General features: G+C 55.3%; 1 protein-coding gene across 5 annotated transcripts in view; it reads left to right on the top strand.

Annotated features, from left to right (window-relative positions):
- The window catches only part of HPCAL1 (hippocalcin like 1), a 123,561-nt gene extending 105,902 nt beyond the window's left edge, over window positions 1-17,659 (top strand). For all 5 annotated transcript variants that reach the window (XM_045369801.3, XM_045369805.3, XM_045369800.3 and 2 more), the window contains 3 exons: window positions 10,646-11,047; window positions 13,422-13,527; window positions 16,775-17,659. In XM_045369801.3, coding sequence (XP_045225736.1) covers window positions 10,670-11,047; window positions 13,422-13,527; window positions 16,775-16,872 — 582 coding nt within the window. In that variant the 5' untranslated portion in view covers window positions 10,646-10,669 and the 3' untranslated portion in view covers window positions 16,873-17,659. The remainder of the gene's footprint in view (window positions 1-10,645; window positions 11,048-13,421; window positions 13,528-16,774) is intronic.
- Window positions 17,660-20,371: the final 2,712 nt, after the last annotated feature.

Below are 20,371 nucleotides of genomic sequence, written 5' to 3'. Positions count from 1 at the left end.
TCAGCCTGGATGGTCCCAGATGCATCGGCTCCTCCCTGCACCTGGGTCCTGGCAGCCGGCACAGCCTCCCCGCAATCACCCAGGGGCAGAACTGGCCCCTTGTTGGAGAACTACCGGGAAGCTAAGGCTACAGGCAACTTGACTCACTTGCTTATTTGGAGGAAAGAAGGACACAGGCCCGAGCTGCTCTGAAAAATGCAGTCAACCCTAGGAGAAGGGCTTAGCTGCAGGAGCTGTGTGGGTCCAGTGGTCACTGAGAGAAAGAACTGGGTTGGATGCTAGATAAGAAAGAGCACAAACCTGCTTGTCTTCCACCGGCCCCTTCTGCCTTCCACCTTCCTGTTCCACCCCAGGCAGAATAAGCTCTCATCTCAAATGGGCTGAGCCCTCTGATTCCTCGAAATTCACAATGAACGCCTCTCCAGTCTTTTCCTGAGACTGCTTTTTTTTTTTTTTTTTTTTTTAAAGACAGAGTCTTGCTCTGTCGCCCAGGCTGGAGTGCAGTGGCACGATCTCGGCTCACTGCAACCTCCACCTTCCGGGTTCAAGCAATTCTCCTGCCTCAGCCTCCCGAGTAGCTGGGACTACCAGGTGCATGCCACCATGCCCAGCTAATTTTTTATATTTTTAGTAGAGACAGGGTTTCACTATGTTGCTCAGACTGGTCTTGAACTCCTGAGCTCTGGCAATCCACTGTCTTGGCCTCCTGAAGTGCTGGAATGACAGCTGTGAGCCATGGCACGCAGGCCAGCCTGGGTCTTTCATAAGCTTTTGGTGTTCCCCACCTCTCTGATTGCCTTCCCTCAAAGCATCTCAGAGTCTGGTTGGCCTGGCAAGCTTCGGAGATCTGACTGATGAAAGCATCTCGGAGCGATGGGATGAGATGCCAACCAATGCCATCAGCCGGCACTGAGGTGGGAGCAACAGGACAGTCAAGCCATCGGTTCCCAGGAGCCTCACTGAGCAGCTGCTAGAATTATGCCACTAAAAAGGCTTTAATGTACAGGCAGTACCGACTCTGGGTTAACTATTCCTCACAGGGCTCCCTCGCTACGTGTTTACGTTTCTTTCCTTGTTCCTCCTCTTTTTTTTTTTTTTTTTTTTTTTTTTTTACAATTTAGCAGATTAAGAACAATAACAGGGTAACTGAGAACCAGAGAGGTGGCTCTGAGTGACGCATTAACTCCCTCTCCCGTGTTTCCATCAACGTGAATTAAAACATCATCTCTGATGCCCTCAGACAACTGTTACTAGTTTGATCCGAGCACTGCTTCAATATGAATCTTTTTAAGCCAAGCAGGAGATGGCTCTGCTCTCAAATACACTGCCCTCCCCTGGGTCCCCCATTCCTTACCCCACCATCCTCCTCGGAGATGAAAGTAAGACTTCCTGAGAAATAAAGGCTGGGTTTGCCTAATTACTGGAGCCAGGTGGCCGTTTCTGCCGGGAAACGTGAGTGGTGGCTTTCTGTCTCTGCAGAAAGGCTAGATTTTTCTCAGTCGTCTTACTAGACAGCCAAGCACCAATAAGGTTGGCTCCTTTGCTTAATGAATGACAGACGGGTCACAGCGGCATGCAGCACGCCCCCGCCCCCCGCTTCTTGTGAGGCAGCCTGTGTCGGGCCCGACAGCCTCCAGGAGAGAGCTAAAATGAGGTCCTTCAGATTACATGTTTCATCTGGGCCCTTGTTAATAAGCACACGCTGGCCATCCCAGTGAGTGACTGGGAGCGTGTGTGCAGCCGTCACCTTCATTTGGCATTCAGGGGCTCCATTTACCAGTTTCATAAAAGTTCCAGTGGGGGCCGGGCGCGGTGGCTCAAGCCTGTAATCCCAGCACTTTGGGAGGCCGAGACGGGCGGATCATGAGGTCAGGAGATCGAGACCATCCTGGCTAACCCGGTGAAACTCCGTCTCTACTAAAAAATACAAAAAACTACCTGGGCGAGGTGGCGGGCGCCTGTAGTCCCAGCTACTCGGGAGGCTGAGGCAGGAGAATGGCGTGAACCCGGGAGGCGGAGCTTGCAGTGAGCTGAGATCCGGCCACTGCACTCCAGCCTGGGCGACAGAGCAAGACTCCGTCTCAAAAAAAAAAAAAAAAAAAAAAAAAGTTCCAGTGGGGAGGCCATCTTGCGAAGCTGTCCTGGTGAGCAAGTCTAAGGGTGAGGAGAGCACTGGACACCAGCCGGCAGCACCCTGGGCGGCCTCTGCAGCTGCTCATGGTCTTGGCACGGTCTTGGCACGGACAGGGCCCAGGGGAGGTTACAGGACAACGGGAAGGAGGTGGGCTCTCCACTCAGAGCTGCTGGGTCCACAGCCCACCACTCCACCAAAGCCTCGGTCCCTTGTCCCTAAGGTGGAGCTAGGAGTGACCTAGCCAGCAGAGGCCCACTTTCCCAGCTCCTAGAATCTTCACTGCGTCCTCCCCTGGATGTGGCCTACGGGGACCGGGCCTCTTGCAGCCTTTGAAATCCTCCTTGTCATTCAGTTGTGATTCCAAATGCCATTGTTCTAGGCAAGTCGCTGAGTGCCCCGGGAATGAGTGACTCCTCTGGAGCCCCACTTTATTCACTTTTTATGCCCCATCCTGGGCACACCTACACCATAACTTAAGCCCCTCAGGGAGCTGGTGACTGGGGACTGACATCCCAGCGCTCAGCCTCAGCCCAGGATTCGGCACTCAGAGGGCCCAACAGCCTGGAATACACCGAGCACCCAGCCGCGCACCAGGCCCCAAGGACAGGCTGAAGTTTCCACTTCCCTGGAGAAAGATCCTTCAGTCCCCTGCTGGGGGGCTGATCCCGGCTGGCTACCCGCTTGCTCAGGGCGGGGAGGTAGACTGGAGAGGGCGGACTTCCCTCAACTCACTCATCTTCTGTGGGTTCCTCACCAGCCTTCCTCTGGGCCTGTGGTTCTCCTGTCCAGCGTCTTTCCAGAGAAGATTCCTCCCCCGCCCCGCTTGGGAGATGGGGCTGGGGTAGGGGTGGTTACCTGACTGCTGAGTCGCAGGACAGGGCTTTCTGTTGGTCAGGGGTGGCTAATTGCTGTAAGAAGCAAGTGCCAATCTCTGCCTGGCCCGATGAAGTGGTGTCTCCTGATGTGTGGCAGTGGGATGTCACCGCAGGAGATGAAGGTTCTATTCCACGCAGTCACGCAAGGACTTAAGGTTCTTCTTTTTAGTGGGTCTTTCGTCTCACAGCCTTTCTCAGCCAGATTCCAGGAGGGAATCAAGGACTCATAGCAAAGGCATCATGGCGTGCAGGGAATAACTTTCCTCCTGCACACCTGGAACGAAACCAGTTATGCACCGTCTTTAGGCACATGACTGGTTGGGGAAATGGGCATGCCAGTCATTGACTGTGGCTGTGGTTCAGATGAGAAAGTCCGGTTGAGAAATGCTTTAGGGTCTGTGCCCTCTGGGGCCTCCAAGTCTTCCCCTGGATATTCTGCTTCCAGGTGTCCAGCAAGAAAGGGCAGGAAAGGGCGCATGGAGCAAGGGCTGCCCTGAGAGTTACGGAGGCCCAGGCCAGAAGTGTGGTCATCACTCTGTCCACATCCCATTGGCCAGAGTGTAGTCACATGGTGCCACCTGGCTGCGAGGGAGGCTGGGAAATGTAGTCCAGCTGTGTGCCCTGGAAGAAAAGGCAACAGGGTAAGAGGAGCACATGGTCTCGGCACAGGCTGTATTCTTGCACATTCCTTCAGACTCTGCCTCCCACACCTCCTGAGGCTCTGAGGACCCCCTATCCCTGACCCTTCTGGAATGTTGGGGCCCTAGTTGCCCTGTTTCTCTTCCCTGGCCCCCCTCCCTGCTCAGCTATTTGCCATCTCCCTGCCCACTTCCCGCTGATGTGTGTTGGGGCTTGGGGACATAGATACCGCCTTGTGGATGTGATCAAGGTCATAGGCACAGCCTTTCTTTTCTTGTTCTTGTTCTCCTTGTTGGGGTGGGGATTTTTTCAAAACGAAGGGGCAAAGGTATTGTACTATTTGGGGGTCCCTACACTCTTCTGCCTCCGCATTCTTCTGTTGTGTTTATGCTGCTAGACCTAGAAACTTAGGATGAGCAGGTCTTGGCATCAGACTTTGCTTGTGTCAGCAGAATCCTTTCTTTAAAAGAGAATGGATGCAGAAACATCAGAGGGTTGCTGCTCCGGTCAGTGCTGGGCCTGGAGGCCCAGAGTCCTTCCTCCTCCCCTGCCCATCCTGTGGACCCCCAAAGCCTTAGGAAGGTCCCTTGGGCTCCTGGGACACAGCTCAGAGGTTCCTGGCTGGTGTCACTCCTCTCTGTGAGGCTTGAATTCTCTCCCTTGCATTCCGAAAGTGAGTCACGCTGGGATACCAGCTTTGTCCAAACCTCCCTGCCTCTGGTTAGCCAAACCTTAAAGCAGGTGCTTGTGCATGTGTGTATACACAGCAACTGCAACCACAGCAAGAGTGTCCATTCACCCAACACAGACACCTCCCTGTGCCAGGCCCAGCTGGGTCACCTGGGAGAGGACAAAGGGTAGGAAGCACTTCCAGAGGAGGTGCTGAGTGAGGCAGGAGGCCACAGGCTCACACGTCTGCCCTCTGGCACATGCAGGAAGGTGCTGGGAATGCAGGGAGCTTCTCCCCAGCAGACCATGATGCACTCCGCCTGTTATCTTCTTACGGTGTGCTCACTGGGTTTGGCACTGCCCCTAATCTGGTACCTCCCTTTCTATACACATCTGTGATTTCAGGCAGATAAATGTTATGAGTTTGGCAGTCCAATGGGATCGGTAAGAACAGAAATCACAGATCCATTCTGGGATAAATCGCTCCCTTCGTTCTGAGCAGTGATTTTATTTTCATTGAGGTGAGTGGATTCTTAAGGCAGCGATCCTCAGCTCCCAGGGCCTACAACTTCACAGAAGGTGGCTCATTTTGATAATGAAAAATGCAGGGGTGCAAATCAGGCAGAAAGGGCCTGACATTAGCCAACAATGTGTCCATCACCACATCACCCTTGCCCGGCCCAGCCTCCCCTCTGCTGCCCATGCAAGGCCTGGGGAGGGCAGCCGGGCCGCCTGGTCTGAGCCCTGGCTTTTCCTCTCAGAGGCTCTGGGGCTCTCCCAGGGTTGGTTTACTTGTGGTGAAGCATGACTAATAGGTAAAGTGTCTGACAAAATGGGCTCCACAGGCCACGGGTGCTGCTTCTGACTGTCCCTGCTGAGAGCAGGTCAGGCGTCTGGCATCACTCCTGCCCCATAGACACCGATAACACACGTTTGTCAGCCGCAGGTCAGTTCCCCAAGGGTGGCTGCTGTGCTGCTGTAACACGGGACTGCACACTGGGCACTTATGCTGCAGAACTCTGTTTTCTCATGGTCTGGCGGCCAGAAGTCCAAGGTATTGGCAGGGTTGGGTGTTGGCAGGGTTGGTTCCTTCAGAGGCCTGTCTCCTGGGATTGCAGATGGCCCCCATCTCGCTGTGTCTTCACACGGTTTCCCCTGTGTGTCTGTGTCCTCATCTCTTCTTATAAGGACACCAGTCAAACTGAATTAGGGCCTACCCTGGTGACCTCATTTTAACTTAATGACCTCTTTAAAGACTGTCTCCAAGTACAGTCCCATTCTGAGGGACCTGGGGTTAGGACGTCAACATGGGAATTTGGGGGAGGCACAGTTGAGGCCATAGTGGCAGCTGTCTCATTCTGCTCACAGCTGGTTCTCTCTGGCCACATGCCAGAGAGGAGTACGATGCCATCCCCTTAAACCACACACGGACACGCTGCCGGGAGGAACGTCATCACGTTTCAGCTGAAAGGAGTGAGGAGTGAGGACAAGCAGGTGCAGAATGAAGCCTCCTCATGCACTGGTCCATTGTGCACGTGCGCTGCTGCTATTACAGCATCAGGCAGGAGGCTGAACTAGAGATGCCTTAGACAAACCCTGGTTTCCCCTCCAGATGCTGGCTGCAAGAATGCCACAAGTTAAGAGGAGTGTGGACAGTAGAAAGCCTTGAGAGCAGCTGAGCTGATGAAGGGATGGGAAAATGGGCGCCCTTTTGAAGCCTAGGACTGACCAAGCGGAGGTGTGCAGGGTTTGTGGATGCCCCATCTTGAGTCTCAGTGCTCTGGGGGACATAGCGCGGAGCGGGACAGCCCTGTGGGTCAACCCCTGCCTGGTTCTGCAGACTCGGAGAGGTCTGGCCCTTGGCTGGGTGTGGCCCTCATGCTGCCTGGGAGCCTCAGGCAACCTGCTGCAGCTGCTTGTCTAGAGGTTTTGCCACTCACTGGCCTGACTCCAGGAGCTGGAGGGGCTGAGAGGTCATTGCCTGCTCTGCAGCTTAGCTCAACCTCCCAGGTGCCCCACCCCCATCCCTCCCTTCCCAAAGAACCAGTTATTCCTCGTCCTTATAAGCGCTCCTAGGACACTTGCCAAGTTCTATCAGTTTGGGGGTTCTCTGGGGCAGCCACCCCCAGATCCTTGCCCCGCCTATGAGCCACCCCCCCTCTCCTCCTCACCGCCGTGCTCCCCGTGTGGCGTCGACCCCCGAGGCAGGGACCGTATGAGTTTTGTTCACAGTCTGCACACCCTCTGACACACAGGAGGTTCTGGAAAAGCTTCTGCATGGTGAAGGAGCCACATGCGGTTTGGCTGGGTGCCCCAGGCCTCCTCTTCATCATCACGACCACCCTGCCTTCCGTTATTCAGGGGGGAGTCCAGAGCTCCAGGAAGTTGACCACCTCCCCGAGGTCCCCCGAGCATGGATGGGTGGAGCTGGCTCTAAGTCCACACTCAGTGCTTTCCCCTGCGCCCTGGAGCCTGGCTCGGTGCCACCGGGACTTGTTTGTGGAAGTAACACGTGAACACCAGCGAGCTCCATGGGCTGCGCGCGTGTGCGTCTTTGCCAACTCAGTGGCCCCACACGGCAACCTGAGGGCCAGGGCAGAAAGCACAGGAGAAGCCACCACGGGTGCTGCAGGGCCTCCGGCCGGGCGTCCATCCTCCACCTGTCCTTCTGCTGTCCATCTGTGGCTTCTCCCGCAGGTGCCACGCAAGGCTGGTCCTTCACAATGGCCCAAGCCCTCAACTCAGTGGTCAGGAGGGTTCCCACCACGTCGGGGCACAGCGGCAGTCAAGGTTCCCTCAGGTCCTCAGGCTACCTTTGCAAATAAGTCCTTCCTCGCAAAGACCCTATTTCACATTCACAGATACTGGGAGTTAAGACTTCAGCATCTTTTAGCGGGGACATGATTCAACCCATGCATCTGGGCCTAGGAATTGGAAATGCCCCAGTGAGCTATGCCCTGGGCACTGTGCATTTCTGGGGGACACAGCGCTGACAGCCGGAGGGGGGGTCTCTGGACACAGAGCTGTCTGGGATCCGCTGAGGCAACACAGGAAGGACTCCAGAGCTCACCTGGGTGAAACCCGAGAGCCGTCAGTGACAGCAGAATCCAGAGGAAGCCTACATCTCCAAGCCAGGTCCGGAGCTCTTCCAACAGGATAGCAGTCTTGTCAGGCACTCTGGGAGGCCGAAGTGGGAGGATCACTTTGAGGCCAGGAGTTTGAGCAGCCTGGGCAACATAGCAAGATCCCTATCTCTCCAAACAAACCAAAAACCTCAGTAGCATCTTGGTTGTTTTTTCTCTTCTGTCAGATATTTTGGTAATAGTGATCTTTTGATTTTACATTCCCTTTTTTTTTCATGTAGAAGTCTCTATGGCCATTTCATCTTGTGAATTAATTGAGTTTCCAAAGTGAACTAGCTGCACGTTAGAACCAGGACTTTTCTGAGCCCTTTGAAGCATGCTGGCAGGCGTCATCCCCAAGCCCCAGGGTGGGTCACATTCCTGGATGGTGGAGGCAGGGGGTGCAGGGGTCCCCCATCTGCACATTGTTCTAGGTCTGATGTGATTGCTCAACTCCTCCACGAAACAGGGGCCATGTTTGTCCTTGTCTGGGGCAAACTGCAGTTGGAGAGGCTGGCCTCCTGTGGCTGTACATCCAGAGCTGGGCTTAACTGGCCAGGAGGAGAGAAGGATCCTTCTCTCTTAATAAAAACTCCGCAGGGCCCACGTCCACCCAGCCATCTCTCCTCCCCGGCCAATGTTATCCTTTCCTCACAAGCCCTTCCAGAGCACAAACACACACAAGCACGTATGTTTGTCTTCTTTTTTCATAAATGGTAACAAGCTCTGCATACTGTTGTGCAGCTTCTCTTTCCACATAGAAATACACCTTGAAGGCCGGGCGCGGTGGCTCAAGCCTGTAATCCCAGCACTTTGGGAGGCTGAGACGGGCGGATCACGAGGTCAGGAGTTCGAGACCATCCTGGCTAACACGGTGAAACCCCGTCTCTACTAAAAAATACAAAAAACTAGCCGGGCGAGGTGGCGGGCGCCTGTAGTCCCGGCTACTCGGGAGGCTGAGGCAGGAGAATGGCGTAAAAACCCGAGAGGCAGAGCTTGCAGTGAGCTGAGATCTGGCCACTGCACTCCAGCCTGGGCGACACAGCGAGACTCCATCTCAAAAAAAAAAAAAAAAAATACACCTTGAAGATTATTTCTTATGAGTACATAAGATGGGCACCTGAGTAGTTTGCTGTTACCGACCACGTAGGCAATGGCCGCCTGCACAGATTATTTGCACTGGTGGGAGTGTCATCAGATGTTTCTGGAAGTGGGATGGCTGGGTCAAAGGGAATGTGTGTGAGTAATTTTGAAAGATAAAGTCATAAAGATAAGTAAAAACGCCTGGCATCTTGGCTCTCGGCTGTAGTCCCAACACATTGAGAGGTCAAGGCGGGAGGACTGCTTGAAGCCAGGAGCTTGAGAGCCGCCTGGGCAAAATAGTGAGGCCCCATTTCTACAAAAAAAAAAAAAAAATTAACTGGGTGTGGTGGTGTGTGCCTGTAGTCTCAGCTACTCAGGAGGCTGAGGTGGGAGGATCGCTTGAGCACTAGAGGTCAAGGCTTCAGTGAGCCATGATCACACACTGCAGCCGGGGTGACAGTGAGAGCCTGTCTCAATAAATAAATAAATAAATAGATAATAAATTGATTGATTGATATAGAGAGGATAAGTAAAAACAAAAACATGTATGTACTATAAAACCTGGGATGGGCCGGGCGTGGTGGCTCACACCTGTAATCCTAGCACTTTGGGAGGCCGAGGCAGGTGAATTACTTGAGGTCAGGAGTTTGAGACCAGCCTGGCCAACATAGTGTGAAACCCTGTCTCTACTAAAAATACAAAAATAAATAAATAAATAGCCAGGCGTGGTGGTGCACGCCTATAATCCTAGCTACTTGGGAGGCTGAGTTGGGAGGATTCCTTGAACCCAGGAGGTGGAGGTTGCAGTGAGCCAAGGTCACGCCATTACACACTCCAGCCTGGGCAACAGAGCAAGACTCCGTCTCAAAAAAATAACCTGGGATGGAGGCAGAGAAGAAAGGAAGTGGTGGGCAGTGTGGGTGGTCTGTCTTACCTTTCATAATGGAGAGCTGGTGCCTACTGTTTGGAATTCACAAACATAGACAGAGTTCAAAGTAGTTACCACTGGGGCTAGAGTAGGAGACATCTTATTTCTCATTCTTCCATGTACTTCAAAAATTATCATGCCCTGTATATATGTTAACTGTGAATGTAAGAAAGTAACGTGAGGCGGTGCAGTGGCAGCCGTGTTAATGGCGGTTAATCAATCTTGCATTCAGGCCTCGTGGAGAACCACCCTGGGGGATGGTTTCCAGCAGAGCAGTTCCTGGTTCCCACAGGTGCCTCATTTTTTCCTGGTTCCATTCAGAGCATCATTTACTGCCTAGAGCTAATTCCAGATCCTCCTCCCACCCAGGGGAGTTTATCAAAGGCAAAATAAAGAGGGTGGGCTGGGGACAGTGGCTCACACCTGTAATCTCAGCACCTTGGGAGGTCAAGGCAGGTGGATCACCTGAGGTCAGGAGTTCGAGACCAGCATGGCCAACATGGTGAAACCCCGTCTCTACTAAAAATACAAAAAATTAGCTGGGCATGGTGGTGCGTGCCTTTAATCCCAGCTACTCAGGAGGCTGAGGCAGGAGAATCGCTTGAACCCAGGAGGCAGAGGTTACAGTGAGCTGTGATCCTGCTACTGCACTGCAGCCTGGGCGACAAGAGCGAAACTCTGTCTCAAAACAAATAAACAAAGAGGGTTGGGGGGTGACTCCCTGAAAGTTTCTAGACACCTATTCTAAAGATAAAAATATAATGTGATGCCTGAAAGAGGGAAGAACTGCTCCAAAGAGTCTGGGATGCGGCTGAGGTGGCCACTTTGCCTGGAGCTGAGGAGGGGGATGAAAGTAAGAACTGATTTTTAATCTTCGCCTCTTGTACAACCCCTGGTGAGCACCGGATGATGCCCTGTTCCACTGATGTTAAGTTGTATTTTTTCCCCACATTTCCACATTCTCCAATATGGAGAATATGTCCCGCAGTGTGAGGGTGGGCTGTCGTGATTTAATTAGGGTCCCTTGGCCTTCTTGGTGGTCCATAAAATAGTGGCATGCCTTCCGATGGGGGACCCGGGAGTTGCTGAATCGCAGTGCCTGCACAGCGATGGGCTTATGTGGTCTCTCCGGCCCATGGCTCAGCCCTGCTCCGTGGCCGTGGGTGGCGTCCCCGGCTAACCTCCTGTCTTGCAGGTGTAGTCGCCGCCGCCAGCCGCCATGGGCAAGCAGAACAGCAAGCTGCGGCCCGAGGTGCTGCAGGACCTGCGGGAGAACACGGAGTTCACCGACCACGAGCTGCAGGAGTGGTACAAGGGCTTCCTCAAGGACTGCCCCACCGGCCACCTGACCGTGGACGAGTTCAAGAAGATCTACGCCAACTTCTTCCCCTACGGCGACGCTTCCAAGTTCGCCGAGCACGTCTTCCGCACCTTCGACACCAACGGCGACGGCACCATCGACTTCCGGGAGTTCATCATTGCGCTGAGCGTGACCTCGCGGGGCAAGCTGGAGCAGAAGCTCAAGTGGGCCTTCAGCATGTACGACCTGGACGGCAACGGCTACATCAGCCGCAGCGAGATGCTGGAGATCGTGCAGGTACCGGTGCCCGAGGCCCTGGGTCTCACCACGCGGGGGCCCAGGTCCCCTCCCAGCTCCCAGCTCCCAGCTCCCAGCCCAGGGCTTTTTTTTTTTTTTTTTGAGACGGTATCTCGCTCTGTCGCCCAGGCTGGAGTGCAGTGGCCCGATCTCGGCTCACTGCAAGCTCCGCCTCCCGGGTTCGAGAGATTCTCCTGTCTCACCCTCCCATGTAGCTGGGATTACAAGCATATGCCACCGCAGCCAGCTAATTTTTGTATTTTTAGTAGAGACAAGGTTTCACCATGTTGGCCAGGCTAGTCTCGCACTCCGGACCTCAGGTGATCTGCCTTCAGCCTCCTAAAGTGCTGGGATTACAGGCATGGGCCACTGTGTCTGGCCAAGAATTATATTATTGTTACTTGCAAGAGGTACCTGCCAAGACCTGGGGAAAGCCCTGGATTTGAGAATGCAACAGATAGCTTGTGATGTCCCCAGGAATGCGCAGTCATCCAGTAAAACTGAAGCATTAATGATCACAAGAATCAGCCCAGCATGGGAAAGACGTCACTTCGGGAGGCGTCTCTCTGCCTTCATGCAGCTCTAGCAGGCAAGGCCATGTTTCAGAAGGAAACCAAGTTTTGTTCACTTGGCCAGGTACCTAGGTGTGCGAGAGAGAGAGTAGAGCTGCCCCTCCCTGGCATTCCCCTGAGTGCCTCCCTGAGCCCAGGAGCATCCAGTTCTAGAACTCCTCACGGCCAGGCCTGTAATCCCAACACTTTGGGAGGCTGAGGCTGGAGAATCGCTTGAGCCCAGGAGTTTGAGACCAGCCTGGGCAATATAGTGAGACTCTATCTCTATAAAAAATTAAAAGAGTAGCAGGGCATAATGGCATGCACCCGTAGTCCCAGCTACTTGAGAGGCTGAAGTGGGAGGATTGCTTGAGCCCAGGAGTCCGAGGTCACAGTGAGCTATGACTGCACCGCTGCACTCCAGCCTGGGTGACGACAGAGTGAGACCCTTCCTCCAAAAAGACCAGAAATAAAACAAGAAAAAAATGGAACTGTTCAGAAGGGGGGGTGCCATGGTGCGGAACTTCAGGGTGGGCCTCCAGTAGCAGGTATCAAATCCGTGAGCTCCTGCACCAGCAGCGGCCGCCTCACGAGTGAGCGACCCATTTCCCACGTAGATGGTTTTCACACCGTCAGAGTAAATTAACATGGGCTTGGGGAACTCTGGTTCCGTCGTCGCTTTCTGGCTCTTAGCTTCACGCAGTGGCAGAAGTAAGAATTCTGCTTCCCAGGAATCACCCATCGTGTCCTGTGTGGTAACCTTTACCCTTTGCAAATAGGTGTACCTGTCACTGGCTGCACAGCGGCTTGGTCAGAACTTTGAGGCCCTGGTAGAACTGTTCCGAGCTAGTGAGGAGCAGCCACTTCTGTCCAAACGGGACAGCCCCCAAACCAAGTCCCCAAACCCTGAAAGGCTTCCCCCAGCGCCATCGATGGCTCCCTGGCTAGCTGTGTGTTGTTTCTCATGGGACACTTGGTTTCTCCCTCCTTCTCAAAATGAGAAAATGGTCTCTTGTCTTAGGAATGAGACTATCAAGCCTCCTTCACACGGAGTGCTCAGAAAATCCCACAGCAGTGCTGCCCCTCCCCACGCATGTCACTCTGCTCAGTGGCCACTCGCCTGCCCCATCACTGTCTCCCGCGTACACCCACCAGCAGCACAGGGGCACGTGCCCCAGGCTGGGTCACTCAGGCAGAGACACGCAGAGAGACCAGCAGCCAGGCTGAGCCCTCGGCTGGCAGTGCTGTAAAGAGGCCATGGAGGCTCCAGTGCTGCCGGTTCCTGTCCTGTCGGGGCTGGTGATGGGGCTTTCCCTGTGAGTTTGAGGGGCTCAGTCTCTTTTAAACTGAGGGGTAACAGCCACGCAGTAAAATGCACACAGCTCAGTGGGCGGTGTGGTGAATTTCACATATCTGTGACCACCACTCTCCCTCAGCATTCCCAGCCCCCGACAGTGACACTTAGGCACCTTCCTGGCACTACCTCCCCCACCACCCAGGCAGAGATAGCAGCACCCTCACCCTCCCAGTAGAGCCCTTCTGTCAGCTCTGCTCTTGGACTTCACACAGACACCCGTGAGGTTCACTAGGGAACATTCTCCCCACTGGGGAGGGGTCCCGAAGACCACTGGGAGCCCCTAACCTCTCCCAGCCTCGTCGTGGACTGAGCAGAAGCCCACCCTTGCTGCGCCCGCCCGAGCTCCTGGGCCTCTGAGCACACTGTCATTGTCCCCATTCGCACTCCTGGGCCTCTGAGCACACTGTCATTGTCCCCATTCGCACTCCTGGGCCTCTGAGCACACTGTCATTGTCCCCATTCGCAGGCCATCTACAAGATGGTGTCGTCTGTGATGAAGATGCCGGAGGACGAGTCCACCCCAGAGAAGCGCACGGACAAGATCTTCAGGCAGATGGACACCAACAACGATGGTAGGGCGGGGTGGGGGCGGGGCTGCGTGTGTAGCCACGGTGGTGGCAAAACGTGTCTGGGGCGCCCCCTCCCCTCTGCAGCTTCTTGGTCTCCTGAGGGCCACCCCTGCCCCCGACCTGCCTGGCACCTGCCATGCCCAGGGAAGAGCAGGATGCAGTCAGGGACACCCGGCCTGTGTCCTGGTCCCTCTGTGACAAGGCTTTGTGATGCTGGGCGTGTTGTGGCCCCTCTGAGCCACCGTCTCCCCACTCGTAGAACAGGGCATACCTGTATTCTCGTGGGTACAATGTTTAGGGGCAGGGAGGCAAGCATGCTGGCAGCCGTGAACCTGGAGGGGTTGGGATCAAAGGATCCCAGATGGTGGGGTTCTGGGGTGCTGGCCATGCTTCTCTTACTGTCATCCTGAGAGAGGAAGCTGCCCAGATGGCCCCAGTGTCCAAGGGGAACTGTCAGGATGAACACGGCCGCCTTGTCCGCCTACGGCAGCTCTGTGGGGACTCAGTCCACTGTAGAAGGGCAAGTCTCAAGATGGCGGGTGGCAGCAGCGGTGACGAGGCTGTGCCTCGAGTGCCCTCCTCTGCACTGGCTGTGAGGTCGGGGCGGCTGTGGGGTCCTCCCGTTCTGCTCTTCTTGCCGGCTTTGTCAAGAGCAGCCACAGCACCAGGTTTGCTTTGCTTTTGAACAATAAAGAAACACAACCTTAAGAAGAGAAAACACTCCCTGGGTTGTGCTGGGGATTAAAAGATAAGCTAATGCCCAAGAAGCTGCTGTGGAAAGTCTGGAGTGCAGCCCTTGGGTGAGTTAAGCATGACCCCAGCAGGAGAGGGGGTGTGGGGGAGCTGTAGGCAGCAAACAGCATTCCAGGCAGCCAGGTCACTGTTTCAAAACATCTGCACACAGCAAACAAGCCTGCCTGGTGCCCGGCATTGCCTTCGGGCTGATGGGAAGTGTGTTTTCCACCTTCCAGCCTAGCAGGGCACCTGCTGCCACTCTCCCAAGGCTGTCCGCTCCTCGTGAGGATGGTGAATCCAGTCCCACGGGGTTGTGAGGTTTCAGCGAGATGATGCCTTAAAGCTCTTAGCAGGGCTCACACTCCACAAATAGTGGCTGTTGTTCCCGACTTCACAGTGTCCCTGGGGAAGCCATCCACAGTTCCTCGCTGCCTGAACCTGCCACCTGGCTTGGCCCTGCCCACCTCTTCAGAGGGCATCTTCTAGGTTGATTGGGAATTTGGATGGCATGGTCGTTGCTAATGTCTGCGCTTTGATGAAGCACTTCCTCCTGTGCGCCCAGGGGACCCGTCTGTCCCTGGAGCTTGGGGCAAGGAGGGAAGAGTGACCGGGAAGGTGGGGCTGCAGTCAGGGGCCAGAGCCAGTTCAGGGGGTGGTCCTCAGCCCTCAAGGCTCCTCCAGGGACTGCTCAGGAGTGATGGGGCCCTGGAGTTTGCCCCAACTTCCCTGGCTACCCCGGAAGGCACACGGCTGCTCCAGGCCTCTGGGCTGGGCTGATGGGTTTCTCTAGGGCACAAGTATCATTAAAGCCGCCCTCTCCTCAGCTTGTCAGGCCGCACATGTAGGACAGGCTGTGCTCAGCAACCCTCTCACCTGCCCTGCCCTCCATCAGGAGGAGCCAGTGGAGCCTTCAGAAGCTCCCGGCATCTCTGCAGGCCTCAGAGTCGTCCTGAGGCAGCTCTGGCTCTCCCGACTGGAGGTCCATCTGGGCTGGCCCGCTCTTTCTCGGCCTGGGACAGGAGGGCCTGGGGTCAGGGACGGGAAATGGGGAGGCTGGGGCCATGGACTCTGAGGCCCCACACCTAGCCGAGGAGATGACCACACAGCTGGCTGCCCTGAGTGGTCAGAGGTGGAGTGTGGGGGGTGACCATGGTCCTCACCAATCTTCAGGCTGGCAGCTGCTGTCTCCATTGGCAGAGGGTCCTGGGGACTGTCTGCTGAGGGCCTGGCTGTCCCTCCCTCTCCCTGCGCACCCCTTAGCCTGGGCATTGTTTGGGCTCCCTTGGAGCCAGCAGGCTGCCCAGGCCCCAGAGGCATCACGTTCGTGCCCTGGAAGTTGCCAGCCTGCCCAAGCCTGGGCCAGGGTCCCATGAGGACAGGTGTCCCTGCCTGCCAGTGGACTGGAGGGGCTGAATTCCCAGCAGGGCCCTACTGGGCAGGGGCGTCCTCCATCCTAGTGCTGGGCTGAGTCCTCAAATGCATTCTCCCAGGTGCCCTTGAGAAGGGTGTTCCCATTATCCCGACTTCGAGACGAAGATCCTGAGACCTGGAAATGTTGGTGGCTTGCCATGCGCCAGAGCCAAGAGCCCCTCCTGCGCACCTTCCCCTGTGCTGGGCCTAGCTGCATGCGTCTGTGTTGCCTGCACAGACATTTTGCAGAGTGTCCTAGTGATTCCAGCTGACAGCACGGAGCCTCAGACAGACACATGGAGGGGCTGCCCCAGGACCCAGGCTGCCGGGACACAGCCAACCTCAAACCTCATCCTTCCCCACCAGCCGGAGCCAGAGGCTCCCCCTCCTGCCCTCCTGCCCTTGAGGCCATGTCTGAATGGGCAGAATCCTTCTAGCCTATCTTGCTTGTGGTGAGCGGATGGTCAGAAAACCTCCCCGCACCCGGCTCGGCCCGCCAGCCTTATGGAGCCCTGCCCTGGGCCACCAGCCTCCAGAGGCCACTCCGCCCAGCGTGGAGTCACCGAGTCTGTGTCCTGGGAGAGGGAATGTGTTGTCACCAGCATTGGATGTGGAGGATGAGGGGGCAGCTGATTCCTTAGCATGACCAGTCTTTTTCTAGGTTTTCCTCTCACTGCGTGGCCAACAGTCCAGAGCATGAGTTCGGTACCCCAAGCCTGAGCAGCAGGTCTACACTGATGCCAGGGAGGACCCATTGGGTTAGAGGCAAATGCTTCATTTTTCTGCACAATGTACATGTTCCTTAATAAGCAAAGTGTGGGGTGATTTCGAAAAGGATTTCAATGGCCCTCATCAGCTATGTCCTGCTGAGCTGCTGGGTAAGCCCTTTGAGGTGCCTGATGTATTGTAGGGAGCAGGGAAAGGAAAAAGGATTTTTTTCAGAAATGCCTGTAAAGTGAATGGAGACTAGACACCGTGCAGCTTCAAGAAGGCTCAGGACTTTGAACGAAGGGGGCATCCCTGACCTGAGAGCTGTCCCCGTCCTCTCTGGAAGCATAAAGAACAGTGAGCACTGGCTAATCCTGATGTCTCTCGTCCCCTGCAGGCAAACTGTCCTTGGAAGAATTCATCAAAGGTGCCAAGAGCGACCCCTCCATCGTCCGCCTGCTGCAGTGCGACCCCAGCAGTGCCAGTCAGTTCTGAGCGAGCGGCCCCTGGACAGTTGCAGAGAAACACAGGCTTGTCGTGCCGTTTAAGCTTTGCTTGCAAGAGTGGATGCCCCGCAATCGTTCCTGCTCTCCCGGGCCCCAGGCCTGGGGCATGCGTCGCACCTGCCCGGCCCAGCGGCTGCGCCTCCCTCCTCCGCCTGACCAATGCGACATTCCTCCCCTCACGCCCGGCCCGGTCCCTTCCAGGGCAACTCCCAGGGATGTGATGACATGCAGGGTTCAAGTGTTCTTGGTTCCAGGCACCTCCCGGCTCATGGGGAGCCCAGAGGTCCATGCCGAGGAGACCAGGCAGGACCTCCCGAGGCTGCGCCCCGGCCGGCCCATGCATTTTGTGATCCCAAGTGACTCTGTGGGGAGGGTGGGGCGAGGCGTCAGGAGGGTAGACAGGGAGCCCCTCCCGTGCATGGCTGCCCTCCCGTTCATTTTCTCCACCACAGCCGCTTGCACGTATAGATACTGTGGTCCCCTTTCTTTTAATATATAAATTATGTATGGTGAAGTGGAGTGTAATGTGTAGGTCCCGTATTTAATGCCTCTGACTGCCTTTGAAGCGCAGCCCCCTGTGGCCCGCAGTCCCCTGAGCCTGGCTGTTGTGTGGTATTTATGCTCTCTTTGTCTGCCTGTTTCTAAGGAAATGCATGTGTGCCCTGAGCCGTGACGATCCTCCTGTCCGTGTCGCGAGCACAGGCATTTGTGTCTGGTCTGTCCTCCCTGTTGATTGGTCTGGCATTTCCGGTATTAAAATGATACAATAAATGGCATTTTCTGAGTTTTGTGTCTGCCCGCGGGAGCCCCCATTCCTCAGGCCGTGGCCCCTGCACGCTCCAGCCAAGATGGGTCTGCTGCGTGCTGCCGCTGTTGGTAAACCCAGCCCCTCCCGTGTCCCTCCAGCTGCCCCTGCGTCTATAAATCTTGCACAGCCTGTTCTTCAATATCTGCCTAATGCCAAGAAATATTTGTGGAAATGAACGATGACTGTTCTTGGCAGATCTGACTGTCAGGATTCTGCCTACCCCCAGCCCTTCCCTTTCCTTCTCCTTCCACGGTTTCACGTCATAGGAAAACCACATTCCAAGAGAGGATGGCCATGGTCAAGGGCGCGGTCAGGCTGGCCCCAGAGGTGGCGGGCCTGGTTCTCCATCCAGCCTTCGCCGCTGCTGTCAGTGCTTCTGGTCCCAGCGGCCCAGCTGAAGAAGTGGGGGTTGGTCTCGCCTGCTGAGGGGTCCAAAGACAGCATCGCTGGGGATCCCCAGGCATCAACTTGGTTTTTTTCTTTTTTTTTTTTTTTAAGAGAGGGTTTCTCTATGTTGCCCAGGCTGGCCTCAACCTCCTGGGCTCCAGCAATCCTTTCGCATCAGCCTCCTGAGTCAGTGGGGCCTTGGGTGAACAGCACTATGCCTGGCTAATCACGGTCAGCTTTTCACCTCAGACTTTCTCCCTGGGGTGCCCACAACGGCTGTCATGGTTCTGGGCAGTACAGCTGACATGCGAGCATCAAGAAGCAGCGAGGGAAGTCTCTGTCCTCCCACTGAGGGACAGGAAAACCCTCCAGAATCCGCCCACCAACCCGTCCCCACCAGCCCCACATCTCAAGGCTGAAACCATGGCCCGCGTTCACAAGATGACCTTGTGATGGCCACAGCTGGCTTAGGCTGGTCAAGATGGCCCTTGGCCAAGGAGGCACCCGCCTTCCCCAGAGGGCATACGGTTGGGAAGGGGTGAGTGGAATGGAGGTTCTGTTACCAGGACGAGCAGCACAGCGTCTGCCCAGCTGCCATCAGCTCACTGTGCCTCGGTGTCTTCACTGTAGGGGATGGGGGGAGCTGGGCGGCTCAATGTCACGTGTGCAAAGCGCATGGCTTGGAGCCTACCTCCCAGCAGGCCTTCAGCAACAGCAGCTATTTTGTTGATTTTAGTCATTTTAATATTTTTTAAGACTCCATGTCTCTTTTAATAGAATGGTGAGTCTGTTTGCCAAGTGCCTTCTGAGTCAATGGCACTGCTAGAGCTATTTCGTAGTAAAACTCCCCACGCACCCAGAGCCGCCAAGCCTTGATGGGGGAACAAGGTGGGGTGCAGAGATGGAGGCCAGGTGCCCTGGGCAGACCTAGCTTGCTATGAAAAGGCAAGACGGTGCCTTTGGCAACACTGCCTCACCTGGAAGAATAGCCAGTGAAGGGCTTGAATTTTATAAACATTTAACTGGGACTGGCAAAGGTTAAATCAAGAGTGCTTGTTGTGGGGAGGGTTCGCTTATGATGGGGACAGAGTCCAACGGACAGATGGGAATGACCGCTACATTAGTCAGGGTTCTCCAGGACAGAAGTGATAGGAGACATGCACGGATGGCAGGGGTGGGTGGGTGAATGGATGGGTGGGTGTGTGGATGGATGGATGGATGGATGGATGGATGGGTGGATGGGTTGCTGAATGGGTGGGCCTGTGGGTGGGTGGGTGGGTGGGATTGATGTTTAGGTGGATGTGTGGGTGAATGGTTGGGGGTAGATGGATGGCTGGGTGGATGGGTGGGTGAATGGATGGGTGGGCGGGTGGATGGATGGGTGGGTAAGTGGATGGGTGGGTGGATGGATGGATGGATGGATGGATGGATGGATGGGTGAATGGATGGGTGGGTGTGTGGATGGATGGGTGGATGGATGGATGGATGGATGGATGGATGGATGGATGGATGGACGGGTGAGTGGGTGAGTGGGTAGTGGGTGGATGGATGGATGGGTGAATGGGTAGGTGAATGGATGGTTAGATAGATGGATTTATCATAAGGAATTGGCTTATGTGATTATGGAGGCTGAGAGGTCCCAAGGAAACAAGCAGCCCTGTCCCCCGTAGACAGAGGTCAGCAAGCTGGGGACCCAGGAGAGCTAATGGTGTAGTTCCAGTCTGAATCTTAAGGGAGGAGGAGGCCAATGTCCCAGTGCAAGACTGAGGCAAAGAACAAATTCTCAGCCTTTTGTCCTCTTCAGGCCTTCAGCTGAGTGGATGAGGCCCCCCACATTGGGGAGGGCAATCTGCTTTACCCCACCTGGTTCCCCCATTGGTCACCAGTTCCAATGTCAAACTCATCCAAAAGCACCCTCACAGGCACACCCAGAATAATCGGTTTGCCCAAATGTCTGGGTACCCCATGGCCCAGTCACGTTGACACATAAAATTAACCATTATAACCACCTCTGCTCAGATGTGGAGGAGGTAGATATGGGGGTCCTAGTGGACCCTACCCTACAAGGAGCTTACAGAAGCCAGTATGATTTGTCTGGGAGTCCAGTGCTCTCTGGGAAGTCAGGGAATTGAACCCCAAAGATGTCCCTGTGCCAAGAAGCCCAGCCTATCAGAGGGGGAAAGAACCCGGAAGTGAACCAGAACGGTCGACGCCGCCGCCCACCCAGCCGGAGGCCTCTTCAGTCTCTTCCTTCGTCTGGGCTCAGGCTCTTTCGGGGGGGTCGTTAGAAAGC

The sequence above is a fragment of the Macaca fascicularis genome, chromosome 13, assembly GCF_037993035.2.
Source record: "Macaca fascicularis isolate 582-1 chromosome 13, T2T-MFA8v1.1".
Lineage (NCBI taxonomy): Eukaryota > Metazoa > Chordata > Mammalia > Primates > Cercopithecidae > Macaca > Macaca fascicularis.
This window is presented reverse-complemented; position numbering and strand designations above follow the sequence as displayed.